Source organism: Delphinapterus leucas, chromosome 10 (assembly GCF_059928025.1).
Source record: "Delphinapterus leucas isolate spDelLeu-1000000601 "Yukka" chromosome 10, BTC_Dleu_Yukka2, whole genome shotgun sequence".
In the NCBI taxonomy this organism is placed as follows: domain Eukaryota; kingdom Metazoa; phylum Chordata; class Mammalia; order Artiodactyla; family Monodontidae; genus Delphinapterus; species Delphinapterus leucas.
In genome coordinates this window covers 93,565,380-93,584,291 of record NC_143138.1, presented here as the reverse complement: position 1 = coordinate 93,584,291, position 18,912 = coordinate 93,565,380, and the positions used below count along the sequence as shown (strand labels likewise).

Genomic DNA, 18,912 nt, shown 5'->3' with positions numbered 1-18,912 from the left:
CTGTCAAAGAGTGTTCTGCCTGTGTTTTCCTCTAAGAGTTTTATAGTGTCTGGCTTTACATTTAGGTCTTTAATCCATTTTGAGTATATTTTTGTGTATGGTGTTAGGAGGTGTTCTAATTTCGTTCTTTTACATGTAGCTGTCTTGTTTTCCTAGCACCACATACTGAAGAGACTGTCTTTTCTCCATTGTATATTCTTGCCTCCTTTGTCACAGATAAGGTGACCATATGTGTGTGGGTTTATCTCTGGGCTTTCTATCCTGTTCCATTGATCTATATTTCTGTTTTTGTGCCAGTACCATACTGTCTTGATTACTCTAGCTTAGATTAGAGGATATTTCTATCATCACAGGAAACAGTCTTATGCACTGCTGTTCTAGAAGAAAACATAGGAGAAAATCTTTGGGATCTTAGTTAGGCAAAGATTTCTTAGGACACAAAAATTGTGACCATAAAAAAAAATGGATAAATTGGGTTTCATCAAAATTAAAAACGTAAGGTTTTTGAAAAGCTGTGCTAAGAAAATGAAAAGACAATCCACAGACCAGGAAAGAAATATTTTCAAAACATATATTTGATAAAGAATTGGCAACCAGAATATTAAAAATTTTTTCAAAATTCAATAATATCAAAAATTAAAAAGTGAGCAAAAAGTTTGAAAAAACATTTCACCAAAGAAAATATATGAATGGCATATTATTTAAAATTTCTAATCTTATATAGGTATGTTTTGTTGTATGTTTGTTTAATCAACAGTGGTTATCTGGTTGGGAAGCTTTTGATCCACTTTTGTTTTCTTTGTACCTCACTGGATCTTAACTTTTTTAAAAAAATAAATTAATTATTTTTTATTGGAGTAAAATTGCTTTACAATGTATGTTAGTTTCTGCTGTACAGTGAAGTGAGTCAGATATATGTATACCTATATCCCCTCCCTCTTGGACCTCCCTCCCACTCCCCCCATCCCACCCACCTTGGTCGTCACAGAGCCCCAGGCTGAGCTTCGTGTGCTACACCGCAGGTTCCCACTAGCTGTCTATTTTACACATGGTAGTGTATGTCAAACCTAATTTCCCAATTTGTCCCGCTCCCTCTTTCCTCCACTGTGTCCACATGTCTTTTCTCTACATCTGCGTCTCTATTCCGGCCCTACAAATAGGTTCATCTGTACCATTTTTCTAGATTCCACATACATGCCTTAATATACGATATTTGTTTTTCTCTTTCTGGCTTACTTCACTCTGTATGACAGACTCTAGGTCCATCCACATCTTTACAAATGACCCAGTTTCATTCCTTTTTATGGCTGAATAATATTCCATTGTAAATATGTACCACATCTTCTTTATCCATTCTTCTGTTGATGGACCATTTAGGTTGCTTCCATGTCCCGGCTATTGTAAATAATGCTGCAGTGAATATTGGTGTGCGTGAATCTTTTCAAATTACAGTTTTCTCTGGGTATATGCCCAGTAGTGGGATTGCTGGGTCATATGGTAGTTCTATTTTTAGTTTTTTAGGAAACCTCCATACTGTTCTCCATAGTGGCCGTTCCAATTTACATTCCCACCAACAGTGCAGGAGGGTTCCCTTTTCTCCACACCCTGTGCAGCATTTATTATTTGTAGATTTGTTGATGATGGCCATTCTGACCTGTGTGAGGTGATACCTCACTGTGGTTTTGATTTGCATTTCTCTAATGATTAGTGATGTTGAGCATGTTTTCATGTGCCTCTTGTACATCTGTATGTCTTCTTTGGAGAAATGTCTGTTTAGGTCTTTTGCCTGTTTTTAAATTGGGCTGTTTTTTTGATATTGAGCTGCATGAGCTGCTTGTGTATTTTGGAGATTAATCCTTTGTCCGTCGCTTCATTTTCAAATATATTCTCCCATTCTGTGGGTTGTCTTTTCATCTTGTTTATGGTTTCCTTTGCTGTGCAAAAGCTTTTAAGTTTCATTAGGGCCCATTTGTTTATTTTTGTTTTTATTTTCATTACTCTAGGAGGTGGGTCAAAAAAGATCTTGCTGTGGTTTATATCGAATAGTGTTTTTCCTACGTTTTCATCTAGAGTTTTATAGTGTCCAGTGTTAACATTTAGGTCTTTAATCCATTTTGAGTTTATTTTTGTGTATGGTGTTAGGGAGTGTTCTAATTTTGTTGTTTTAAATGTAGCTGTCCTGTTTTCCCAGCACCACTTATTGACGAGGCTGTCTTTTCTCCATTGTATGTTCTTGCCTCCTTTGTCATAACTTAGGTGACCATATGTGCATGGGCTTATTTCTGGGCTTTCCATCCTGTGCCATTGATCTCTATTTCTGTTTTTGTGCTGGTACCATACTGTGTTGATTACTGTAGCTTTGTGGTATAGTCTGAAGTCTGGGAGCCTGATTCCTCCAGCTCCGTTTTTCTTTCTGAAGATTGCTTTGGCTATTCAGGGTCTTTTGTGTTTCCATATAAATTGTAAAATTAGTTGTTCTAATTCTGTGAAGAATGCTATTGGTAGTTTGATAGGGATTGCATTGAATCTGTAGATTGCTTTGGATAGTATAGTCATTTTTACAATATTGATTCTTCCAATCCAAGAACATGGTATATTTCTTCATCTGTTTATGTCATCTTTGATTTCGTTCATAAGAGTTTTATAGTTTTCTGAGTACAAGTCTTTTTTCTCCTTAGGTAGGTTTATTCCTAGGTATTTTATTCTTTTTGTTGCAGTGGAAAATGGGAGTGTCTCCTTAATTTCTTTTTATGATTTTTCATCGTTATTGTATAGGAATACCAGAGACTTGTGTGTATTAGTTTTGTATCCTGCAACCTTACCAAATTCATTGATTAGTTTTAGTAGTTTTCTGGTGGCATCTTTAGGATTCTCTATGTATAGTATCATGCCATTTGCAAACAGTGACAGTTTTTATCTTCTTTTTCAATTTGGATTCCTTTTATTTCTTTTTCTTCTCTGATTGCCATGGCTAGGAATTCCAAAAGTGTGTTAAATAAGAGTGGTGAGAGTGGACATCCTTGTCTTGTTCCTGATCTTAGTGGAAATGCTTTCAGTTTTTCACCATTGAGTATGATGTTGGTTGTGGGTTTGTCATATGTGGCCTTTATTATGTTGAGGTAGGTTCCCTCTCTGTCCATTTTCTGGAGAGTTCTTATCACAAAAGAATGTTGAATTTTATCAAAAGCTTTTTCTGCATCTGTTGAGATGATCATATGGTTTTTATTCCTTGTTAATATCATGTATCACATTGATTGATTTGCATATATTGAAGAATCCTTGCCTTCTTGGGATAAATCCCACTTGATCATGGTGTAGATACTTTTAATGTGTTGTTGGATGCTGTTTGCTAGTATTTTGTTCAGGATATTTGCATCTGTGTTCATCAGTGATGTTGGTATGTAATTTTCTTTTTTTGTGATATCTTTGGTTTTGGTGTCAGGGTCATGGTGTCTTCGTAGAATGAATTTGGGAGTGTTCCTCCCTCTGCAGTATTTTGGAAGAGTTTGAGAAGGATAGGGGTTAGCTCTTCTCTAAATGTTTGATAGAATTCACCTGTGAAGCCATCTGGTCCTGGACTTTAGTTTGTTGGAAGAGTTTTTTTTTTTTTTTTTAAACATCTTTATTGGGGTATAATTGCTTTACAATTGTGTGTTAGTTTCTGCTTTATAACAAAGTGAATCAGTTATACATATACATATGTTCCCATATGTCTTCCCTCTTGCGTCTCCCTCCCTCCCACTCTCCCTATCCCACCCCTCCAGGCTGTCACAAAGCACCGAGCTAATATCCCTGTGCCTTGCGGCTGCTTCCCCCTAGCTATCTACCTTACTACGTTTGTTAGTGTGTATATGTCCATGACTCTCTCTCACCCTGTCAAAGCTCACCCTTCCCCCTCCCCATATCCTCAAGTCCGTTCTCCAGTAGGTCTGCGTCTTTATTCCTGTCTTACCCCTAGGTTCTTCATGACATTTTTTTTCCCCTTAAATTCCATTGTTGGAAGAGTTTTAATTACAGTTTCAATTTCATTACTTGTGATAGGTCTGTTTATATTTTATAATTCTTCCTGGTTCAGTCTTGGAAAATTGCACCTTTCCATGAGTTTGTGTATTTCTTCGTGGTTGTCCATTTCATTGGCATATAGTCGTTTGTAGTAGTCTTTTATAGTCCATTGTATTTCTGTGGTGTAAGTTGTGATTTCTCCTTTTTCGTTTCTCATTTTATTGATTTGTGTCCTCTCCCTTTTTTTCTTGATGAGTCTGGCTAAAGTTTTATCAATTTTGTTTATCTTCTCAAAGAACCAGCTGTTAGTTTTATTCATCTTTGCTGTTGTTTTCTTCGTTTCTCTTTCATTTATTTCTGCTCTGATCTTTATGATTTCTTTCCTTCTACTGACTTTGGGTTGTGTTTGTTCTTCTTTCTCTAGTTGCTTTAGGTGTAAGGTTAGATTGTTTGAGATTTTTCTTGTTTCTTGAGATGAGATTGAATTGCTGTAAACTTCCCTCTTAGAACTGCCTTTGCTGCATTCCATAGGTTTTGGGTTGTCGTGTTTTGGTGTCATTTGTTTCTATGTATTTTTAAAATTTCTTCTTTGATTTCTTCAGTGCTCTCTTGGTTATTTATTAGCACACTGTTTATCCTTCATGTATTTGTGTTTTTCACAAATTTTTTCCTGTAACTGATTTCCAGTCTCATAGCATTGTGGTCTGAAAAGATGCTTGATGTGATTTCAATTTTCTTGAATTTACCGAGGCTTGATTTGTGACCCAAGGTGTGATCTATCATGGAGAATGTTCTGTGTGCACTTGAGAAGAAAGTGTATTCTGCCACTTTCAGGTGGAATGTCCTATAGATATCAATTAAATCTATCTGGTCTGTTGTGTCATTTAAAGCTCATGTTTCCTTATTTACTTTCTGTTTAGATGATCTGTCCACTGGTGTAAGTGGGGGTGTTAAAGTCCCCTACTATTATTGTGTTACTGTTCACTTCCCCTTTTATGGTTGTTAGCATTTACTTTATGTACTGAGGTGCTCCTGTGTTGGGTGCATAAATATTTCCAATTGTTATATCTTCTTCTTGGATTGATCCCTTGATCATTACGTAGTGTCCTTCCTTATCTCTTGTAACAGTCTTTATTTCAAAGTCTATTTCATCTGATACAATTATTGCTACTCCAGCTTTCTTTTGATTTCCATTTGCATGGCATATCTTTTTCCATGCCTTCACTTTCAGTCTGTATGTATCCCTAGGTCTGAAGTGGGTCTCTTGTAGACAGCACATATATGTGTCTTGTTTTTGTATCCATTCAGCCAGTCTTTGTCTTTTGGTTGGAGTATTTAATCCATTTACATTCAAGGCTGTTATCGATATGTATGTTCCTATTACCATTTTCTTAATTGTTTTGGGTTTGTTTCTGTGGGTCCTTTTTTTCTCTTGTGTTCCCCGCCTAGAGAAGTTCCTTTAGCATTTGTTGTAAAGCTGGTTTGGTGGTGCTGAATTCTCATAGCTTTTGCTTGTCTGTGAAGCTTTTGGTTTCTCTGTGGAGTCTGAATGAGCTCAGTGCTGGGTAGAGTAATCTTTGTTGTAGGTTTTTCTCTCTCATCACTTGAAGTATATGCTGCCACTCCCTTCTGGCTCGCAGAGTTTCTGCTGAAAAATCAGCTGATAACCTTCTGGGGATTCCTTTGTATGTTATTTTTTGCTTTTCCTTTGCTGCTTTTAATATTTTTTCTTTGTTTTTAATTTTTGTTAGTTTTATTAATATGTGTTTTGTTGTGTTTCTCCTAGGGTTTATCCTGTATGGGACTCTGTGCTTCCTGGACTTGTGTAACTATTTCCTTTCCCATGTTAGGGAAGTTTTCGACTATAATCTCTTCAAATATTTTCTCAGACTCTTTCTTTTTCTCTTCTTCTTCTGCGACCCCTATAATTCAAATGTTGGTGCGTTTAGTGTTGTCCCAGAGGTCTCTGAGACTGTCCTCAATTCTTTTCATTCTTTTTTCTTTATTCTGCTCCTCGGCAGTTATTTCTACCATTCTGTCTTCCAGCTCACTTATCCGTTCTTCTGCCTCAGTTACTCTGTTATTGATTCCTTCTAGTGTATTTTTCATTTCAGTTACTGTGTTGTTCATCTGTATTTGTTTGTTCTTTAGTTCTTTTAGATCTTTGTTAAACATTTCTTTTATTTTCTCAATCCATGCCTCCATCCTGTTTCCATGATTTTGGATCATCTTTACTATCATTACTCTGAATTGTTTTTCAGGCAGATTGCATATTTCCTCTTCATTTATTTGGTCTTGTAGGTTTTAACCTTGCTCTTTCATCTGTGACATATTTTTTGTCATCTCATTTTTTTTTTTTTTTTTGATGGGTGGGTTTGTGATCCTGTCTTACTGGTTGTTTGGCCTGAGGCTTCCAACACTGGAGTTTTTAGGCTGTTGGGTAGAGCTGGGTCTTGTTGATCAGATGAGCACCTGTGGGAGACCTCACTCTGATGAATATTCCCTGGGGTCTGAGGTTCTCTGTTAGTCCAGTGGTTTGGACTTGGACTTTCTACCGCAGGAGCTCTGGCCTGACCCCTGGCTCAGAAACCAAGATCCTGTGAGCTGAAAAGGGTGGCAAAAAAAAAAAAGAAAAGAAAAAAGGAGCAGAACGATAACAAAGAGGAAAAAATAAAATAAGATTAGAAAACTAACAGATATGTTAGAAAGAATAGAAAAATAAAAACTTAGATAAAACAACAACCAGAAGGTAAAACAGAACCACAATAGTTAAATTCAGGAGGGGGAAAAAGAAGCCAGAAAAGGCCTTGGCTGTGCTGGGTGGGGCTTAGGCAGGGGTGGGGTTTAGGCAGTGGGCAGGGCTTATGCTTAGGACCCACAGGGCCGGAAAAGGCCGGGTGGGGTGGGGGATGTTGGGGGGGTTTAGCCTTAATGCAGCAGGAGGGGCTCAGGAGTGCCTCTGGCCCTGGAGGGCGGAGGAGCAGGTCCAGGACCCCAGCAGGCTCACTGGGCCCGAGTGGGTGGGGGAAGTGCTAGGCCCGTTCCCCGCATCCTGTGATCTGGAGGGCCCCTCCCTGTTGACCTCTCTTCTTCCCCCCTCCTCCCTCCTATGCCCCTAGCACCTACGTGGCTGGAGGGAGCCTTGGAAATCAGGGGACCAGACCTGGAAGCCCAACAGTCTTCCCAGAGCCAGGTGGGTGGGGGAAACACCTGCGGTGCTTCCCCTGATCCCCTGGCCCAGGAGGGTCCCCCACATTTGCCTCTCCTCCTCTTCCCCCCTCCTCCCTCCCTCCTCTGCCCCTAGGACCAACGTGGCCTGGAGGGGGCCTTGAAGGGCGGGGACCCAGCCTGGGAGTCCAGGCTTCCCGGGGCTGAGTGGGCCTGGGAGACGCCCGCCACACCTCCCTGATCCTCCGGTCCTGGAGGCCCCCTCCCGCCCGCCTCCCTCCTATGCCCCTAGGACCAACACAGCCCACAGGGAGCCTCAGAGGGCCCGGCCCGGGAGCCCCGCAGGCTTCCTGGGCCTGATAGGGCAGGGGAAACGCCTGATCCTCTGAGCCCCCCAGGGTCTCTCCAGGCATGGGAACCCCTCCCGCCTCGAGCCACCCCTCAGGGGTGCTGGTCCTGTCCAGCCTCCATTTCTCCTCCCACCTCAGTGCCCCCATGTCCTACCCAGTCACTCGGGGGTTCCTCCCCTCTCCTTGGGCATAGGTATCCCGCACCAGTGTCCGACAGGCACCCTAGTTGTGGGGAGACGCAAACTCTGCGTCCTCACCTGCTGCCATCTTGGCTCTGCCCCCTCTTAACTTATTTTTGAAATGCTAATCCTTACAAGTAAAACATGAGGTAATAAAAACTCTAATTAGGGGTGTGTGTGTGTGTGTGTGTGTGTTTGTGTAAAAGTAAACACATTTTTAATAGCTGTTTCTGGTTCTCCAAGAGTATCAATAGTGAAAGTAAAAGGAAGCCACAGACTGTCTTGGGTAATCATGTAGCTTCATCATTCTATATGGTCATGTTAATTAACTGACTTGTTCAGCCTGTCTGGACCATAAGAAATTGTGACCTTTCCAATTGTATTCAAATCTGTCAAGCGTGAAAACAGGTGATTTGTTTTTCTTGTCTTAAACCTAAACAGCTGCCTGGTTTCTGCTTAGGCAAATGTGGTAGGCAGAATAATGGGCCCCTTACAGATGTCCAAGTCCTAATGCCCAGACCCTGTGAATGTATTACCTTACACGGCAAAAGGGATTTTGCGGTTGTGATTATGTTAAGGATTTTGAAATGAGGAGATGTCCTGGTTTATTCAAGTGGGACCAATGTAATCACAAGGCTCCTCATAAGGAAAGGAGGGAGGCATAGCATCGTAGTCAGTGTGATAAAGGGTGTGATGGGACGCGACTGGCCATTTCTAGCTTTACAGATGGGAGTAGGCAACGAGACAAGGAACACAGGCAGCCTCCAGAAGCTGAAAAAGGCAAGGAAGTAAATTCTCTACTAGGGCCTCCAGAAGGAATTCAACCCTGCCAACCCCTTTTTTTTTTTTTAAGATTTTTTTATTTTTTTGATGAAGACCATTTCTAAAGTCTTTATTGAATTTGTTACAGTATTGCTTCTGTGTTTTTTTTTGGTTTTTTTTTTTTGCGGTACGCGGGCCTCTCACTGCTGTGGCCTCTCCCGTTGCGGAGCACAGGCTCCGGACGCGCAGGCTCAGCGGCCACGGCTCACGGGCCCCAGCCGCTCCACGGCATGTGGGATCCTCCCGGACCGGGGCACGAACCTGTGTCCCCTGCATCGGCAGGCGGACTCTCAACCACTGCGCCACCGGGGAAGCCCTGTGTTGTTTTTTAATTATGTTTTGTTCTTTTGGCAGGGCACGTGGGATCTTAGCTCCCTGGCTAGGGATAGAACCTGCACCCCCTGCATGGAAGACAAAGTGTTAACCACTGGACCACCAGGAAGTCCCCTGCCAACCCACTTTAGACTTTGATAGACAAGCCAGCACAGGTTTATCTGTTATAAGAACTGAAAGAAGGAAGAGAGATTGGGGTTGCCTAGTGAGAGGGAGGGGGCAGTGGGGGTTGGTGGGGTTGTGAAGCAGGACTCCTGGGGCCAGAGGCATTATGATTATCGGATAGTTATAAGATTAAATGGTCCGCAGCAAAAAGAGTAGTGACTGCCTGATCTTTGGTTGTCTGTGCAACTCCTTTTGGGCCACTGCTAAATAGTCCTTCCTTAGTGAAAGACTCCTAATTGGCCTTGGCTCCAAAACCCTCAAGCAGATTACGTGAAGGTTCACAATCTTTTTTCCCCCCTCAAGTGTTCTGAGCCCCTTTATTGGCAGGAATTGTGCTAGGTACTGAATGAAAAGAACTAGTTACAGACCTTACCCATAAGAACTCTTACTTTGCATCTCTTAGAACTCTTACCTGGTATTTACAGATCTTCCCCAAACAGGTGGACAGGTGGAGGCCCTAGCACCTTATCGGCAGGATTGCACCTGGCATAGTGAAGCGTTGGCCTAGAGAGGAAGGTATATGATACAGTCAGCCCTCCAATCTTTGGATGTGGATCCTGTGGCTATGGAACCTGAGTAAATGGAGGGCCGATTGTACTCCTTACGTAAAGGACATGAGCACCCGCGAATTTTGCTATCCAGGGGGGGCCCCGTGGATATCGAAGGGTGAGTGTATATCGTCAGATGATCTGCCTTTGAATCCCAGGTCTGATGTTCTAGTTTGGCCAAATCACTTCACCTTTCTAAATTGATTTCTTCTTCTCTAAGATAGGGAGTTATCAGGAAGGGGAAAAGATAAAGCTATTTTAAAAGCTGGTTGCTCTTTGAGTTGAAAGCTAAAGACAGATGAATTATAGTCTTTTTTCGTTCTGTCAAGGTAAAGGGCTAATCTAGATGGGAGGGGTTGGGACCAGGGGGCTTAAATTGTTCTGTATAATAAAGAAACAAGAATTTTTAGCTTTTACTTGGAGCTGGAGGGAAAATTTTTTTTGTTTTTATTTTGCTTTTGTTTGGGCAGGGGTGGTGAGAGAAAGTGGGTCCTAGAATTAGGCTCGAGATGAGGATACAAATGGCTACTCCACTGGCAGAAAAGGAAGGGGGTAGAGAGCTTCAATGTCTGATTCTCAGTTTTAAATCGTTTCTTACTGTTTACTTGTTATTTATTTATTTGTTAAAATCTTCCTCTACTAAAGGTCTGCTTTTCACAACACCCAGGTGTTAATGTGTTTTGGAGACAGAGTAGAGATGGCTGTATCTACACTAGGGTGGAGGGGAATAGAGAGAGGGGAGATGATGAGAATTAGGTTGCAGTCAGGATTTCGGATGAGTAAGTGACAAGGAATTATTAGGAAGTTGTAAGCACTCACCTTAGGATCCTTGAAATTATTAAGGAAAGTCCTGGGCTTCGTACAGTTATGTGAGATAACGGTCTAAAATTTGCATTTGAATGTTAAGATGGTACAGTTTAGGACCGTTTACATGTCAGGGATGATACCTACTTAACAGGGTTGGGAGGCTTCTACCTAAATGAGAATGTAGGTAAAAGCACTTCATAAACTAAGGAAATACATCATCACCCCTAAGATAAAGTGTCTTCCCATGAAGATTTTGTAAAAGGAAGTCAGACGTAAATTCAACTCTGATCACAAATATGAGAATAATTATCCGGAAGTTATGAGCTCTATAATAGTTTTCTTTCTTTATGAATTCAGTTCAAACGGATAGTAAAAACAATTTGGATGTTAAAGATACAGTTTTTAAAAATGACTCTATATGTCCCAAACATATCATGCTAAGACTTGGGGGTTTAGGATCCCACTGTAATAACTTCAGGCCCATCTAGTAGGAACAGAAGTAGCTTTGGTCTTGCAGTATTTAGCTGACATTGTGGATCGGCCTGAGCACAAGGAAATGATGATGTTGCAAAGGAATGGGAAATGACACGTGTCGGGTATATACTCGACACTTGACATATATTGTCTTTCATAAAGCTTATTGCTGCCCAAAGAAGTGGTAGCATCTCCAGTCTTTAGATGGTGGTTGAGGGAACGGGCAGGGTGTGTGTGTGTTGGGGTGTGTGTGTGAAAATTACAGTGATTAAAGAACTTGCTTAAAATCATAGCGTTGAAGTGGTAGAGCTGGCATGAAGACTCTTACCAGCCTCAGGGTCCAGTTCTTTCCCTCCCACCATGCTGCCATGGGGGCCCGGAAGTAAACTGACACTCAGCAGCCGAGCCTTGTGTGGTTCTGGTTCCTTGTCCCAGTGTCACACCGCATCTTAATTGATTTTCTTCTGTAGAGCATTTACAGAAAGCTTCTGACAAGACTTCATGAGATGTTATAGGTGACAGGTATGTGGGAAAAAAGATGAAGTCATTAGCTGAATTAAGTTCTGGAGTGGACAGGTTAAATTCCTGGATTGCCTCAAGTTTCGTTTACATGGGACCAGCCGTCTTTCATGAGGTCATGACAGAAATGCTGGCAAACTCTTTCCATTAGTGGGTCTTGCATGCAGTATGCACTTCTTCTGTTGTGGGACTCTTTTTTTTTGTTGTTGTTGTTCAGAATTCACCTTAGGGGTTTTCTCAGACTCGGCCTTCTTAATCTATAGCGGTTTTTAGCTTTCTTTTTTCTTTCCAGACCTGCGTGAATGATGCAGTTTCACTTCTGGGTGTCAGGATTCTCTGTCACACTGGTTTGTCATGACCTTAAAGTATCTTAAGTTTCTCTTTGCGTTAATTTTTTTTTTTTTTTTTTTTTAATGTAGTACCCCGGTGAGCTAGAGATTTGTTTTACCAAGTGAGTTTAAATCACCAGCAGCCGGAGTTGTCCATGAGCATTGTCAGACTTGACCAAATGTAAAACCCTGCCAGTGGTCTTTTTCTTTTCTTCAACTTGGTAGGTTTTGGGGTCCAGACTCGAAGGCTAGTTACGCTTCTGCATCAGCCTTTAGGTTAAGAGTTGCCAAAGATGGCATACAATACCAGGGACGGGGAGTTGTTTGTTACCATGATCAGAATGGTCTTAGTTTATAGTTGCCATCCTAGCTGTCCCCTGTAGATAACTGACAAGTCCTAAGAGTCGTTCTGAGCTGCAGCCACCCACAAAAACCACATGCATGGCATTTTACTCAAAACTTTAACCACTGCTTTGTGATGCAAAACTGGTGGAATTTTGGGTACTTTCTGTAAAATCGAAATCTTTACGGGGGTTTTCCAACATTCTAGTTGATTGTTAACAAGTGATCACTGTAACGAAGAGGAGAGAGCAGAGTTGGCTAATCAACACCGACTTCTGTGGTAGGTAGGATAGGATGCCAGTCTGTATGGAATCTTTCCACGTGGAGAAAGCCACGTTGACTGAGAGAACAGATTCTCCTTTTGAAAAATGCAATTAAATAAGAGATATTTATATGAGATTTGTAGTTGTAAAAGAGATTTTAGGAGCTTCTTATCTTTGCCACAAAGTTTTCAGTCTTGACAAAGTAATCATATTCAGGAGTTTCTAACTTGTAGATCCTCTTATGAAAGAGATTTGAAAAGAAAAAGAAATCCATTTGTATTGTAGGACAAAATACAGTTCTGCATAAGAACTTTCTGTAAAGTGAGAACTGTTACGGGAAACTGATTACGGATAAGATACTGTAGCCCGTTTCTGGAATGGGGATAGCAGGTGGAAGAGCTCTCTCCTGTTTAGCTGAGTCAGGAGTGCTTTGTTTATTCTGGAGCTAAGCCCTTGGGCAAGTCTCTTTACTACTGTAAGGCTCAGTTTCTTACCTTTAAAATGAAAGCTCCACTCCCATCTATGGTTTGGTAGGTAAGAACATGTTGTCTCAAGAACCTTCAGTAGGAGTCCTTTGTTATTATATCCTGTCTTGTGTAAAGGTGACTTTTACTGTCATGTAAATTAAGCCTTCTATCAAGCACATTTTGTTTTTTAAAATCTGTGAAAGCATTATTTTAGCAAAACTCAACTCTACTTGTGTAAGTATGTAGCTGTGATCCTTTTGTATTTAATATTACTGAGGGACTAAATCTCCTTCTATGTAGCCCAGAAGTCAGACTAATGGTCTCATGAGTAGCCTTAAAATAACTATCAGAAACTTCCAGGCTGTTTCTCATTAGCGCATTATCCCAACCAACCGTAGGAGGAGGATATAGAAATCTATAATTGAGGTTTTTTTTTAATTAATGAATTTATTTATTATTTATTTTTGGTTGCATTGGGTCTTTGTTGCTGCGCGCGGGCTTTCTCTAGTTGTGGTGAGCGGGGGCTACTCTTCGTTGTGGTGCGCGGGCTTCTCATGGCAGTGGCCTCTCTCATTGCGGAGCACAGGCTCTAGGTGCACAGGCTTCAGTAGTTGTGGCACGTGGGCTCAGTAGTTACGGCTCGCGGGCTCTAGAGCGCAGGCTCAGTAGTTGTGGCACAAGGGCTTAGTTACTCCACGGCGTGTGGCATCTTCCTGGACCAGGGCTCGAACCCCTGTCCCCTGCATCGGCAGGCAAGTTCTTAACCACTGTGCCACCAGGGAAGCCCTATAATTGAGTTTTTAATGTGATAATTCCTTAGTTTACTGTGAAGATCGTGGTAATTTCTCACTAGCACATAAGTAAAGCTTTGTTTAGTTTGCTACTGCAAAGACTGAGTTGCTGGTTAGCTTCCACAAATAAGGTATGCTTGCTTTGTAATTTATGTTAGGAAATGTTTAAACAGGGTGAAAGAGCAGTTTTTACAGGAGCAAAATCAAGCAACCCATTTTCAGAAAGTAGAACCAAATAAAACTAAACTGACTGAAGAACAACCAGTAATGAGCTTGGGAACAGGTAGGTTGAATCAAATTTTTAAAAAACAAAGTGAAAAGCGTATTTTGTGTGCGTGTGTGAGGAGTCAGGGCGCACAGCTTTAAGAGTACTTGCGGGGTCTTCCCTGGTGGCACAGTGGTTGAGAGTCCGCCTGCCGATGCAGGGGACATGGGTTCGCGCCCCGGTCCGGGAAGATCCCACGTGCCGCGGAGCGGCTGGGCCCGTGAGCCATGGCCGCTGAGCCTGCGCGTCTAGAGCCTGTGCTCCGCAACGGGAGAGGCCACAGCAGTGAGAGGCCCGCGTACCGCAAAAATAAATAAATAAATAAATAAATAAATAGAGTATTTGCGCAGGATGAACTTTCGAGTAAAGCTCTAGGGCTCAGCAGGGTGGAAGCTGTATCTGCAGGGGGGAACAAGGTTCATCACTACATAATTTCAGGGACATAAGTAGAAACGGGCCAGAAAATATGAACGTTAGAAAAGTGGAACGGAATTTCCCAGACCCTTTGACTTAACACGTGGTTTAGTTAAGGAAGTTGGCAAAATCTTCAAATATGAATCCGTGCTACAGAAAACTTTTAAAATTCAATAATCAGAGCCGAGAAGACTTTTTGCATGTTAGTAGTATGCTATCACATTTGTTTCTTAGCCCGATAGCACTAATTCTTCACCTCCGTGAGTAACTTTGAAGGTGACTTGGACCTTGATCCTTGAAATAGAAGTGTTGAAAAAGCGATGTCTGGAGAAAGGTGAAATCACAATCACACATCAAAGGCTGTAGGAGTTATAACTTCAAATTTTATGTTTCAGTTGTACCAGCTTTGTGTCCATACTCAAACTCCAAGGGTAGGATCTACTGCTTGTAGGGTGGAGTGGCATTCCGATTCCATTTATTTTCTGCTGAAGCTGGCGAGTTGAATGAAGATTGTATCTCAAGTGACAGGATTCGAATGAAACAGGACAAACCTGTAAAAGCTGCAACCTGAACGTGTCACTGCAGAACTCTGCAGTGAACGAGATGGGACGGGGCTTGGGAGACAAACCACACACACTGCCTCTCCGTGCTGGGCAGCTCAGGAGATTGAAGGGAGATCCGAGGGGAGCAAGTCCTTGCTGGCTGGAGCTCACGTTCGGGGAGGGGTGGGGGGGGTCGGCACGGAGCGCCAATTTGTTTATAGATACAAGTACGTATCTGTCTTGGGCTTGCCTTATTATGGAAAAATTCTATGGAGATACGCTGCACTGAATGGAAAATTACTCACTTTTTTTTAAAGTTATCAATTATAAAGTAGAAGCACTGGTTTTGAAACTAGTCGTTTAACTGGAATTTAATCACGACCTAGTTCCCAACATTGGATGGTAATTATCCTTATTTAGCAAAGCACAGAGAAAAATCAGTGTTTGTTAAAAGAGCGACCACGGTGGGCATTGCTCTCAGGAGGGGACAGGTTTCACTACCTTTGGATAGACGAGTTAGCTTTTGTAAAACATTTTCAACTGTCTTGAAGGACTCTGACCGCTGGGCATGAGTGAGAACTAATCTCCCTGTTGGTGATTCCTTTGCACTGCAGGTAGCAAGATGCAGGTCCCCCAGGGAAAGTGCAGGAGTGGGAGCCTTACCATGTGCTACAGTGCTCGTGACAGTCTGCTTGGCAGTCACTTACCGAGAAGAATGAATGGCTGGCTACTGTATAAACCCTCCCCCATATCTGTTCAGGTAGTTCTCCGTTATCATGAATCAGGTAAGCATTTTTGGATTTAATCTGGTAGGCAGACCAGTTATACCTTAAATTGGTCCTAAAGGAAATATATAATTAATTGGAATAGCTGTTGTTATGACGCAAAGAAATGTCTAAATGAAAGCCACCAGCCGGTCACTGTATTTTATTCTGCATCATTTATTAAATATTATTTTTATATCTGCATTTACAAACTTTACTCATTTCAGAACTCTGCTTTCAATACATGTTTAACTTTTTTTGTAGGGAGATTCTCTTGTAAAATGAGATCCATGTACAAAACTAGGCAACAGATATAAAAGTTTCCTTTCATACTTTTTCATCCATCAAGAAAAGAAATAATGTGACAAAGAAATAAAACCCAACTGTGGCTCTTTCACAAGAATAACATGACAGTGTTCAAACTATGGGCTCTAATGGGATAGATCATATTTCATCTTTATATGTGGGATAGATCATATTTCATCTTTATATGTGGGATAGATCATATTTCATCATCTTTATATGGATCGATATAGTTTAATACTTCTTCGCTACTGTAGCATGTTGGTTCAGATGAAGGAAAAAAATCAGCTCTACTGCTTGGACTAGATAATCTAGAGCCCATCAATTACTCGTTTCTTGATAACGTGACACCAAAATTCACCTAGGAGATGACATTGATTGGCTAGCAGTATGCATTTACCTCAAGCGTGGCATAAAAAGTTCCCTTTAAAAAATTCACTGACTTGGCAAACTAAAGTCTGAGCCTCTAATTCAGCTCTCTTACTTAAAGAAATAGTTTAAATGATCAATTCAGAAGCCTTAAAGTGTCTTTGAAACTAAAGTTGCTTTTCTTAAAATGAATGCTGACTTGACAGTTCATAGGCTTGGAGCACTGTCACTACGAGACAGAGGCACTAGTGCCGCTAGCAATGAGAAGTAGTGTCACCGCAGGCTAAGTGTATGGTACAAAATGCCCGGGGGCCTGAAACTCACTATTAACATGATTTTGGCAGCAGCATCATTTGATATTTAACCATGTATTACATACTATTAACACACCAGCTTCAAAGATGTGCACTCCCTCCCCTTAGGATACTCAGGACTTACAAATTTATTGTGATTGCATAATCGGTATTGCACAGTTCTATAAAAAACATAAATACTGGCTATTCTAGTTTTAAATACAAAATACATGTCATATACTTTTAAATCTATAATGTGGTTCAAGTGCAAATCAGGTGCTTTCTTTAGTCCTTCCAAAAAAGGCATTTTTAATATTTTTGGCGCAAATGAAATTTCATCGTGCCAACAATTCTAATTACAATACATATATCCAAACCTTGAGAGTAGCGATCATATACATACGGTATAAAACTGAGTATTTACAAATATACTAAGCATAAATGTAACCTCTGTGGGTGAATCAGAACGAATTAGCCATACCCACACTAAAAATAATTTAAAAAGGTAAATACGATTCCTTTATTTCATTTGCTTATGCTGGTTGCTGTGGGTTGACGTTCATGTGAGGAGGATGTCCTAGAAGACCAATTCTTTGTTTCTGCTTCCTTTGTTCTGTCATCTGGAAAGTTAAAAAGTTTCATCATTAGACCCAGACACTTCCTGTACGTCAAATCATATACTCAACCATAGATTACCTCTGTGGTTATGGTTTATACTGAAACCCACTTTCTACAGTGTACTGTCAGTATATCAAACACAGAACTTCAAAAAGGACATCTTCCTAGGCAGAATGGGGAATTCTGTGCCTTAGGCAATGTGACATTCAGAAACTTTGCTTTCTACTTGTTTCATAAAGGAACAAAAAAACAGTTAAAGCACAAGATTCTTGATCGTTTCCCAAATCCACTTCCAACTGATAGCTTTGTATGACAGTAACAACACACTGAACCGTCGAGAAAAGCAGTGTGTTTAAAATCCTAGGTTTAAGAGAGATTAAGTCCACGGTCTTCAGGGGGTCTTGATTCCTCTCCAGTGGCTCTTGGGCCGTTTTGATCTGCGAGAAAAAAATCACACAGCATTTCTAGGGAGATGATGAGGAATGTCCTCTCCTCTGAGGTCCAGGGTGACTAAATAACATAATCATGGCCTGGCACTCAGTGGTGACTATTCCTTGCCACCTACAGACACCAAGGTCAGGAAAGACCATTTCCTAAGGCTGGTCAAATGAAACAGTGCTTTGCAAACCCAGAACAAGAGGTTGGTACCGTTTATTTCGGCTGCCGAGCTAAATCAGTTCTCACACGGACAGGTATCCAGCTCTGTTCTGGCTATTTCAGGGCGTAATTAATTCCCTGCATTCACATTTCTCATAACCCAGGTAGTCCCAGCTCAGGATTTGATGCTGGGCCTCAAATATTTTGGTACAAAATATCCTGAGAACATAAAATAAGATTAACTTACCTAGGTTCAATTTTAACGTGGTTATTTTTTCTTAAACATAGCCGTTTTCCTTTCATATCAAAATACTATTTTTAGGCTCCTGTGAAATGCCTTCAGTTATATTTTAGAAGAGAAGATTTACAAGGAGTGAATATTTCCAAAAGGCAGCTTTTTATAAAGCCTTTTATAAAGAGTTGAATTAGGATATTCCAGCTAGCCTCTAAAGTTTCTTTGGATGAGTGACAAATCGTGAAGGGAGGTGTCACACCCTGTACTACACAGATTCAGCTGCGGAAGCAGAACCTCACGTGACCCGTGGAATAAATTCACAGGTAGATTGTAACGCAATCAGTAATTCAGCCATCTCACTGCCTGATACTTCATGTTGCTTAGCCCCAGAGTTTCACCCCCTGACTAGCCCCTCGGCAGGTAGCCTTGAGAGGGAATCCAGTAAAACGTAACTAAATTTAATAATCGCCGCATTCTCACAGATTTAGGAATCTTGGTGCGCTCAACCCGTATTGACAGATACTTTAAAGATGCTGCGATTTTTCTGCTGTTGAAGTTGGCCATTAAAGCTTTCCCTGAAATTTTTCCATAAATAACTACGTGCATTTGAGATGACCTTTTATGTACATGCATCTTCACGCCTGTTTGTCGGATCAGCTTTTTGTGACTTTTCAATCTGTTGGCTCTTCCTTCTCTTAAACTTAAGGGCTTCTAAACTGGGTTCCTTATAGCAAATGAGTCTTCAACTGAAGGCACACCTTCCTTCCCTCTTCGACAGGCTATCACCTGATAGCCCAGTGGAGGTCCGATTCTGATTTTCCAGGGTTGTCTTCCTAAAATAACGATTGCATCACTCTCCCTGCATCACAAACCTTAAAGCTCCCTACTGCTGTAGGTTAGTGGCCAAAACCTTCGTTCAGGCAGTCATATTCCGGGTAATTTCAAGAACCTAG

The 18,912-nt window shown here is 41.2% G+C and overlaps 1 protein-coding gene and 1 long non-coding RNA gene across 3 annotated transcripts in view; one reads left to right on the top strand and one right to left on the bottom strand.

The window, feature by feature from the left end:
* LOC115803132 (uncharacterized) overlaps positions 1-18,912 on the top strand; it is a 128,899-nt gene that overhangs the window by 89,401 nt on the left and 20,586 nt on the right. For both annotated transcript variants that reach the window (XR_016394749.1, XR_016394750.1), the window contains one exon: positions 15,395-15,565. This is a non-coding gene — a long non-coding RNA (uncharacterized LOC115803132). The remainder of the gene's footprint in view (positions 1-15,394; positions 15,566-18,912) is intronic.
* ITPR1 (inositol 1,4,5-trisphosphate receptor type 1) overlaps positions 15,702-18,912 on the bottom strand; it is a 320,331-nt gene continuing 317,120 nt past the window's right edge. Inside the window, exon 59 of the mRNA XM_089919578.1 lies at positions 15,702-17,129. Coding sequence (XP_089775704.1) covers positions 17,043-17,129 — 87 coding nt within the window. The 3' untranslated portion in view covers positions 15,702-17,042. The remainder of the gene's footprint in view (positions 17,130-18,912) is intronic.